Source organism: Octopus bimaculoides, chromosome 3 (assembly GCF_001194135.2).
Source record: "Octopus bimaculoides isolate UCB-OBI-ISO-001 chromosome 3, ASM119413v2, whole genome shotgun sequence".
Classification (NCBI taxonomy): domain Eukaryota; kingdom Metazoa; phylum Mollusca; class Cephalopoda; order Octopoda; family Octopodidae; genus Octopus; species Octopus bimaculoides.
This window is the reverse complement of record NC_068983.1, coordinates 59,690,801-59,701,798: the sequence shown is the minus strand read 5'-3', so window position 1 is coordinate 59,701,798 and position 10,998 is coordinate 59,690,801. Positions and strand designations below refer to the sequence as shown.

General features: G+C 33.9%; 1 protein-coding gene and 1 long non-coding RNA gene across 2 annotated transcripts in view; one reads left to right on the top strand and one right to left on the bottom strand.

Moving 5' to 3' along the window:
- Nucleotides 1-10,998, bottom strand: part of LOC106867600 (voltage-dependent calcium channel subunit alpha-2/delta-3) — a 620,656-nt gene that overhangs the window by 342,438 nt on the left and 267,220 nt on the right. Inside the window, exon 2 of the mRNA XM_052966750.1 lies at nt 10,554-10,635. Coding sequence (XP_052822710.1) covers nt 10,554-10,635 — 82 coding nt within the window. The remainder of the gene's footprint in view (nt 1-10,553; nt 10,636-10,998) is intronic.
- On the top strand, nt 6,213-9,989 carry LOC128247288 (uncharacterized). Its single transcript, XR_008263648.1, has 3 exons — nt 6,213-6,685; nt 7,928-7,999; nt 9,536-9,989. It is a non-coding gene; the product is annotated as an uncharacterized LOC128247288 (long non-coding RNA).

Sequence of the window (10,998 nt, the reverse complement as noted above, 5' to 3'; positions counted from 1 at the left end):
TATATATATATACATAAACATATATATATATATATATACATAAACATATATAAGCTGAAGTGAAGACAGCATATCCTTTGTCTATCGCCTCAACTTCTTGGAGATCTTAAGTAAAGTTATACTAATGTGTCCATCTGTTTTAATTAAATTCTATGTCTTTGTGCAGCTGAAGATTGCTCTGCATTTGAATTGATGCAATGGTTGCATCGTTCAATTAAATGGAGTTCCGTGAAATGATCGTACTACATTACCTCTGGATATCCTTGCTGCTTATTTTGATTTTAATCACCTTATTTTGAAGTTGTATGGATAATACCGTACAAAATTCTGGTGCCTCAACTGAAGTACCATATTCATCTAAGTTGTAAGGTACAGCACATGTGTAAATAAATATGAAAGAAGGTTTGTAATTTTAAAGATGTTTATTCACTTGGCTGGTTTCACTTTTTTAGAAAAATATTGTCAAAAGTAAAATGTAAAGCTTTGTATGAGCTTTGTTGTGTTAAGTACTGGTTATCACAAAAGTATTAAAATACATATCTACATTCTCTGATAATAGTAATAAACTGGCACCCCAACTAGGCTTGCTTGAAACCCAGCAGGACTGAAAACCAGACCTGTCAAAAGGATGGATGAAGTTAGTGTTAGTTCAACAACTATCTAGAAATAGCAAGATTCCTCAAAAATTCTGGGCTGTTGTTTGGTATGCTGGAAGACAACTGGAAGTGAGGCACCCCTTAACTTTTGTTAACACGTTTTAAAGAGAAGGTCACTCTGTATAAAACCAGATATGTAGTGAATATCATTGAACATTTTTGGGATCTTTTGCTTGCACATGTGGTCATGATGCTCCCACATTCCTGAGTCTGCAACCCATATTGACACTGGATATCTTGTTCTGGCTTGTCTCTGGATTGTGTCAATAGGGTGGAGAGGGCCTGTGAGGCATTGTGCAAATCTTATTGGATCTAAAATTTTAGGCTGTTGCTCAGTCAAGTAGGAAGGCACCATAGCAAGTTTGGAAGTTGCATGCATGAACTCAGGTGATGCTAACTGTAGGTGCAGTAACCTTATGCATGACCACTGCCAACATTTTGCATGGACAATGGTCAGTGATGGTTTTCCTCAGTTGCAAGTGGACAGCCAGTCTGTATGTATGTGTCTATGTATGTATGTATGTATGTATGTATGTATGTATGTATGTATGTACTCTCTCTACCTACATACATATAGACAATCAATGAAAGAGAGAGAGAGAGAGTGAAATACAGAGAGAGAAAAAGACAGAAAGAGAGAGAGAGAGAGAGAGAGAGAGAGAGAGGGAGAGAGACAAACAGACAGTATGCATATATATTTGTGCTGTGTCTTCACGTACAAACATCTGTTTGTGTTTTCCCCCATGATATACTTATTACAAGTTGTTCAAATATGTAGATTAAAAGAAAGGTCTGGTCAATGCTTGTATTTTCCTTGAGAGTACTATAATAGGTTGTGAGAATGATTAGTTTTATATTGATTAGATATGAATAAAAGATACACAGAGACAGTCAAGATGGAGAAAATGGAATGTATATGAGAAAGAGGAAAAAGAAGAGGAAATGTGGAAGAAAGAGAAGAAAAGACAATGCATAAAACCAAAATCAACATGAAGATGTGTTTAATATAAATTATGAAAATATGTATGTGTGTATATGTGTGTGTATGTGAGCACATATGCATGTACATGTGTATACATATGTATGTATACATATATGTATATATACATGTATATATGTGTGTGTGTGTGTGTGTGTGTGTGTGTGTTGTGTACATACAGAGGCTTATGGGTAAATTGTCACCATTTTACATTTTTAATTTCACACATGCACATTATTTGGTTTTGATTTTGTCAACTACATAGTATAGTAGGGTCAGTTGGGCACTGTCTGTGAGAGAAACAGCACCATGACACAATTTACTCAGCAAGAAATTTGGAAATGACATGTTTTGCATTCATGCCAGAAGCTCCAATATGAACATTTCAGAGTGTTTGGGTGTCGATCAGAGGACATGTACTGAGAGTAATGGGAAATCAAACATCCAGTCAACATCATGCAGTTTGGAGTGACAACTAGTGATGGTGACATTATGCCTCCATTCTTCTTCCCACATTGCCTCAGACTCAACATGGAGTCCTACATCAAGTGCCTGGAGGAGGTAGTGCTGCTCTGGGTCAAGACGGTGGTTGCTGGAAGACCATGTCTGGCAACAGGACTCTGAACCTTGCTATACAAGCAAGAGAACCCAGTCATGGCTGTGAAACAATTTCTGCGACCACATCTACTCTAACATCTGGCTACCTAACTCCCCAAGCTGCAACTTCCTTGATTATTATGTGTGGTTTGCGGTTGAGTGAGAGACCAACAAATCTCATTTTAACATCAAAGAGGAACTGAAGGCAAGGATGATGGCAGAATTCACCAACTTAAACAAGGAGACCATTCAGAAGAGTCGCATGAGATTCTGAAGTCATCTGGAGGCATGTATATATTATACATACAGAAAGAGAGACAGGTAGACAGACAGAAATAAACAGATTGATAAGGTGGCAGAGAGACAGAAGAAAGTGATGGTAAGGGATAGAATATAAAATAATAGAAATCTCTTGGAAGAAAGAGAAAAGACAAATATTGAAAGAGAATTAAATAAGATTCAATGAAATTGTAAATGAAGATTGCATATTTTCTCTCAGATTTGAGGAATGTATTTAAAAATAAGAAGTCTTGATTAGTTGCCATAGTTCAACAAATGGTAACCAATGCAACAGAAATATTTTTATTGATCATATTCATTTACTTTGAGCATAGGAAAATCATTCAAGAAGCAATTATTCCTTTCTGGAAATTTAGTTTTAACACGTGTCTTACATACAGTTTATTATTAGTGCATAAATATAATTTTCATATACAAGTACTTTCATTGTAGTTAAGATTTTTGAAATAATTTTGTCTAAGAACTCAATTATATTCTTTTTGACACTATTTGTGTTAAATTCTAAGTCTTGCTTTCAAATGCAGATAAAACAAGTGTATATATATGCATGTATACACACACACACACACACACACACACACATACAATCACACACACACATACAAAAATGGGAAAAGTACCTGCCCAAGAACACTTACCAGTGGATATTCCAAGAAGATATCAAATGCACAATAGCCAGTGACATAGGAGAGAAAATATATAAATATGTGTGCATGTATGTGTTTTATAGTTATGTATATATATTGGGAAAACAACATTTAATTTAGTAATATTAAATATTGCCTTACTTGTGGGACGTCAGGTTTGGAGATGTACGTATTTATTGGTTTAACTGTGTGTGTGCTTCTGTATATATTCTGTCTTTATAAGCACAAACACCCATGCATTTACACCTGCTTTGATACAAGCAAGTCTGTCTCTAAAAGATTTGAAGTAAGTGTAGTGGTAACACATTCTGTTCAGAAAATGTATCTTTTAATGTCAAAAGCCTGTCATAGGGCAAATAATAAGAGATCTTGAAATAAAAAGGATCATCATTACAAAAAGTCCATTGCTAAAATTGAAAACAAAACAAAAAAAATTGATAGAACATCAGACAAAATGCTTGGGGATATTCAGGGTTCAAATGCTAACAAGATAGACTTAGCTTTTCATCTTTCAACAGTCGATAAAGTAATTACCAATCAAACACTGGGGTTGATGTAATTAATCATGGCTTTGTGCCTAAGTTAGAAATTATTAGTTTGGAGATGAAGGAGAGAGAGGAGGAGGGGAATAGGAAGAAAAGGAAGAGAAGGAGGAAGCGGATGCAGTGGTGCTCATATATTTAGGCTGTCTTTGACTGGGAAAGTAAGGACAGCTGAGGCTAGGACATTTATTATTTAATTTGGACTCTTACTATTTAGTAGCTGGAGGAAAAACAAGAAAATAATACTTTCTGAAGAATGCAGTTCTGGGTTAGAAAGAAATACAATGTTGTTATTAAGGGCTCTGGAAGTAAATCGCTATGGGGCTAATGAAATGAAAAAAAAAGGTGTATGATGATTTCTCTGTGAGAAAGCACATCCTTAGCATTGCTAGGACCCCATTCTATAGACTTGGATGTGGCCCCAATACCTAATTCTCTACAAAGCTAGAGTGAGGCCTACAATGGAGTAATGCTTTCACACTGGTGCTGTCACTAGACATACTCATTCTGGACCACATCAAGAAAAGGGCCACTTGACTAATTGGTATTCGATCACTTACAGACATGCCCCAGCATCAAGCCTACAAGCATGCTGTCTCTTCTCTCTGCCTTTTCTATAGCTACCAAAATGGCCCCTGTTTATTTGAGCTGTATAGTCTCATACTCCACCACCCAGGCATCCCCCAACCCACTTGTCTTTCCCTAATGCAACCAAACCCCTTGTGCCCTACTTCCACCATCACTAACCATTATACTTAGTCCTTTCTCCTCAGAATATCAGTCTTCTGATATTCCTTCCCTGCTCATATCTTTTCTATAGGTGTTGATCTGCCACAGTTTAAAGAAAACATTAATGACATTAAGCTCATCAGACTCAGCACCTGAAACAGTATAACCAGTGTCCCTTCCTCCATACTCAACAAGTAAAGAAAAAAAATAAGCTGGCTGTGTGGTAAGAAGTTTGCTTCCTAATCACATGGTTCCAAGTTCAGTCCCACTGTAATGTACCTTATACAAATGTCTTCTACTATAGCCTTGGGCTCACCAAAGCTTTATGAATGGATTTGGTAGATGGAAACTGAAAGAAACCTGTCATGTGTTTGTGTGTGTTTGTGTTTCTGTTTGTTTTCCACTACTGCTTGACAACCGGTGTTGGTTTGTATACCTCACTGTAAAAGTCACCGATAGAATAAGTACCAGACTTAAAAATAAGTACTGGAGTTGATTCATTTGACTAAAACAATCTTGAAGGTGGTGCTCCAGCATGGCTACAGTCTAATGACTGAAACAAGTAAAAGATAAAAGATTGGTTTAGATCCCCCCCACTTAGAATCAGTTCATTGAAAAGAAATGAAGCTTTTAAGGCTCTGAACCCTTATACTTACTCTTTTCCAAAAATATTGTAAGCTAGCATACTCAATTATTTTTCTTTATTTGATGGAATCTTCTCAACATATCCTACCATGGTTCTTCTGGAGTTCTATAGATATGTATTTGAGTTTATATTGATTCCTTTAGGCAAGAGAAAAGATTAAAGCGTAGGACTGTTTGGTCACTGCTGGATAGTTATTCTTTTTTTTTATATTAGTTGATTAAAAAGAAAAACTATTTTTAAAATACTGTAAAAGAAATATTGAAGCAAAAATGGGGTGCTCAATGGAAGTCTTCTTTTTTTTGTTTTTTTACATTTTTTTTTTCTCTCAGACACATCCTGAAGCCAAGATGCATTTAATGGAGTAATATTGAAGAAAAGAACCGAACATTACTGAAAAGACTGTTACACACTGAGAAATATTATTTTATAGATTTCTCATATGTTAAACATGTGAAATTGCTGACTAGCTTGGACTGTATCCATGGGAGAAAACCACCTTATTCTATTTGTGTCAGTATACCTAACCAAAGAATAAATATTGATCTGAATATGTGATAACTAACTAGAACTAGAAAGTAAATTATATTGCACAACTTTTAAACATGTATCTATATTACATCTAAACTTTTGTACAAGAGATGAAAAACATTCTCATTTTCCTTCATTCACTTTTTCCTCTCCTTTATCTTTTTTTCTTTCCCTCTCTTATATTCTTTCCATTTCATAGATGTCTTTTTATCATCAGCACATTGCCTTATCATGTGTGCAGAAAGTTTATTGAAGTTTTAATCTCTGTGAGAGAAACTAAAGACCTATGACCATGAAATGGTAAAATCTTTTTCACATGGCTTTGGTTTCGTATTACATATTGCAATTGACATGAAACTGTCTATCAGGAATTAAGGAATGGTTTTTATTTGCTCTCTTGCTAAATTCTTTCTCTCCCTCTTTATATTTTGTGACTGTTGAGTTGAACTGATTCAGAAAGTCTTTCCTTACTCATTAACTTAGATATTCAGCAAACATTATTTAGTTACCATGGTTACCAGAAGCAATAAGCTAAATGCATGAATTTTTATTCTTTCTTTTTTTATTTTTATTTTGATTCTTGTGGTACTACATTGGGAGTAAATCTCATAACCTAAATAGCCAATATGAACATTAGATGAAAATGAAAATCATGGTGGCTCACTACTAAATTGAAAGGCTACTAGAGTAAATTGGAAGCAATGTAAAGAGAGCATGCTTCAAAACTTCTGTGCAGATGAAGGATAATGGAGCATGATAGCAGATTTGCTTCATGGATTTGGCTCTACAGGAAAACTGACAACTCAATTTAAATGTTTAGATTGATGGAAGAAAGACTGAATGGATTGTGCAGCCACATACTATGTGAGGAAGGAATAATATATTATATGAAATGGAATAGAGAGTGATGCGGTAAATAAAGAGAATGGAATTACATGATCAAGCATAAGATGCTCCAAGCTAGAAAAAAACCAAAACTGAAACAGTAATAAATACTGTTGAAGAACCAAACTTGAATATTAAAGGAATTCCTTAAAAGAGAAAAAAAGAAAGAAAACTTGGTGAGTACAGTAATTTGGCAATATAAAAATGAGTAAAATTTTATCCACCAAATATATTTTCATTGTTTTGTACTATATATACGTATTTATATTCTTATAGAGCTGTGTGGTATTATTTAAATGGTTATATGTATCATCTCTGTTTAGTCGAAGATTAATGCTGAACAATAATGGTCCATCCGTGACCATCTCAAATTTTTTACCAGACATGCACTCAGAAAAGAGGTTGGTTTTAGGGAAGGCATCCAGCCATAGAAACCATGCCAAAACAGATACTGGGAGACAACGCATTCCTTCAGCCTGCTTAATCCCATCAAATGTCTAATCCATGCAAGCACAGAAGACAGATGATGATTTTATAACTAGAACAGTGGTTCTCAACCATTTTTTAACCTATGAACCCTTTCAAATCCTATGGACCCTCATAATGATTCAATGTTTAAAAACTTCTATTATATTTTTATAATTAAATATCATAATGGACTGTATAAAAAGATTGTTAAAATATTTTGTGTATTGTAGAAGTGTAACCAATATATTTCGCATAGACTTTAAAGACAAAATCTTATATGTACCCTCAAGGACCATAGGGACCCCAGTTGAGATAAGGTATGAACTGAGGGAGCTTTTGTTTCTATTTCTGGCAGGTTGAAAAACTACATAGAGCCATACTTAGGTTTCCTATTGGCTTCTGCACTAGAAGGTGTTGATATGTTATAATTACTATAAAGTGTTTAGTAGAAAACTATGAACTAGTGGGATATTCTGAAGGGGTTCTTGATTAAAAAAACTGGTCAAATGTTTAGGATAGGATCTTGAGAGTGAGAGATAGATAGATAGATAGATAGAGAAAGAGAGCAAGAGAGAACGAGAAAGAGAGCCTGGATGATTTTTTACTGTTACAAAGATGAAAAGTGACTATGATAGCTTGTAATTACTATGTAGCTTGTTTTGTGAACAAATAAATTCATCAATCAAAAGTTTCATTATCATTAAAAATTAAACTGTGATTTATATGAATATTAATGGGAAAAAATCTATCAGTTACTAAAAATATTTATACAACAACATAAACTACAACAAAGTTTAGCCATTATTCTCGACAGAGTACGATCTTGCCATTTGTATAGGGTACAGCAGAAAACTGCCCATATTTAATGTGACCATTAGAGTGATGCTAGTGAAGTTAAGCAAGTGGTAATGGTGTTTTCATGTAATTAATGTTTTATTGTCTTTTGTCAGTTACCTTCACAGTTTGGACTGGTGCACACCGTGGGTTGTTGAAATGTTTATCAAGAATGGTGAATCTTGAAGGTATTTTTTTTTTCTTCACACTACATCGTACATTCATTTATTGTTTTAAATGCCTATGTTCTCATGAGTAGAGGTACATGATTTAGATGTTAGGGTGCTGGACTCAAGGTAGTGGTTTTGATTCCTGAACTGGGGCAATGTATTGAGTTCTTAAGCAAAACACTTCATTTCACATTGCTCCACTCCACTCTGGAATGAATAATCCTGTGACAGATTGGTGTCCCATCTAGGGAGAAATATATACACCAGAGAAACCAGGAAACTGGCCCTATGCTACTTATGGAGTAATGTGGACTAACCATGTACTCATGAGTAGACACAAACACCCTTGGAACCTTCCTCTCAGGGGAACATTGAGAATGAGAGATAGATAGATAGAGAGAGAGAGAGAGAGAAAGAGAGAGAGAGAGAGAGAGAGAGAGAGAGAGAGAGAGAGAGAGAGAGAGAGAGAGAGAGAGAGAGAGAGAGAGAGAGAGGGAGAGAGAGAAAGAAAGAGAAAAAGAGAGAACTGCACCAGGAGCTGGTTTGTACTCATTTTCAGTTGAGTAGACTCGAATAATGTGAAATGAATGCCTTGTTCAGGAACTAAATCTATGACCTAATGCTTATAAGCCCAGATTTGGCAGTTATTTCTTGCAAGTTTAGTAATCATATTGAGACTCTGTCATTGGCTCAATTTTTTTTGTCCTCTACTAATGTTGCTTTTTTTTTTATAAAGATGAGCCAATGACAGAGTCTCAATATGATTACTAAACTTGCAAGAAATAACTGCCAAATCTCCTTGAAATCACTCACCCTACCAATTTAAAACATAAAAGGCACATAAAATAATGTAGTTTTAGAAACACTGAATAAAAAGGAATGTGCATATCTGAGCTGCCTTTGATCATGCATTGGTTCAATTAGGACTATCTTAAGGCTAAACAACAACTAGAAAACGCTTCAATTAATTTTGAGACTACTGTGATATGTTCGAACAAATTTGCATTCATTGATACACACACACACACACATATGTATGTAAAACTCCATACAAATGCTATCATTCATTTTTCGAGACACATGCTCTTATATCAACAACAGCTGTTGCAAATGTGAATGAGGTAATATCTTTTTATACAGCATAGTGTTCATGTAAAAAGGATTTACAATGCCATTCATTGAAAACTGTCAAGATGTAAGTATCAAAATATCCATGAAATTGAATGTATCCACATCACTGAAAGCAAAGAATAAAATATTTATGAATCGCAAAACATAACAGAGTAGATAGAAAAGAAAGCCTGTTGAGACTGTCAGTTGCTCATCCGACAAAAATGTTACTTGCAATAGAAGTGACTAGAAGTTTTAAAGAAAACTGATGCAGAACTTAACTTTTGGATCCTTGCAAGCTTATACTCATACATTATTAATGTATTTCCTTATAAAATAAAAAAACAAAATCCTTACAGTTACCACAAAATGTTGGATGCTTTGAATTCTGCCTCTGAAATCGCTTTGAAATTTTAAAAACAAGTTTTTTGTTTTTTTTTAAAGGGCAGTATTTGATTCTACATATCTAAAAATATTTGCATCTCCAATGTGGAGTTTCCATCTTGTCCAGAATATCAGTCCACTGGAAGCTGTCTAGAAATGTGCTACCAGATGAATACCCTTCACAGTCATCATACCTTGAGCATTTTGCTTCCCTAGGCATCAATATGCTAGCAGCTGATTTGGCAGAAGTTCACATGATTATCCACCATCTTTCCAAAAATTCTGTAGCATGCTTTTCACAAGGTGTGATAGCATGTAGTATTGATAAGCATTACACCATCACTCTGGTGTTATACATTTGTATGAAATTATTGATACAATTTCCATTACATATTGTGCTTTATCAAGGAAGACACACACAAAAAAAAAAAAATATGATAAAGTGAGATGGGACAAATGTACAATGTTTCTTTTTTCTCCTTTGAAATATAGATATTAAAAGAATTATAGTGAATGCAATGTTTATTCTTTATATATATTTGTCATTTACCCTAAGAATATTGTGTGATAAAGATGAAGCTTTCTGAAGAATATCGACCATTTTGATATCAACCCTCCTACTATTCCCCCTAGATCTTTGATACAGATTCCCCATGTTAAAGTGATCTAAATTAAAATTTTCCATCAAAATTTCATGCTAAATTTATTTTAAAAACACCAGCTTAATAATATCAAGTATATTTCAATAAATGTTTTATTATTTAATGAATTAATTGTAATAAAGACAGTGTATTTCAACAGAAATATGCAAATGAATGGGTTAAGATGCTTTAATAAATGTATTGGAATGCTAAGCACATTCTGTGAAAATACAGTTGATAAATAGCAGACAAACTGAGTTTATATTCTTTGTTTGTTTGGTTATTTTTTTCTCCTTTTTCCCCAAGTTTGTAAAGTCTTTCTACTGAAAAGAATAAATAATTATTGAATCTGAAAATGAACAGTGCCCACCCCACAAAAAAAGACACACAAAATGAAATTATACAAATTTTTAGTTACTAAACAAATAAGCACCAACCTTACTTATATCATTCAACATTGTCACTTTGTTACTAAAACTGTACAATTTGTCACCCAGATCCTTAGCCCAGTGTTGTACTCTGTAAAAAATAATAAAAAAATGATAAGAACTAGTATATAGTAAACAAATTATTCAAATGCAATTAACAAAAATACAATGTCAGCAATAGATAACACTTTGTTAACAATATCACACATGTATATGTCTAAAATGTCTAAAACAAAACAAGAAATTAAAAAAAAATAAAAAATCATTGATTAATCATTATTATTCTTTTTTTGGCAACATTAATTAGCAAAATATAATTTGATTTATAAGAACACTTCTGTATTCTATTATCATAACTGGGCATGTCTGCATACTGTTGCAATTCAATAGTTTTATATATTATATTATCTAATATCGATTTCAAATTTTAATGTAAGGCCAGCAAGTTTGGGGG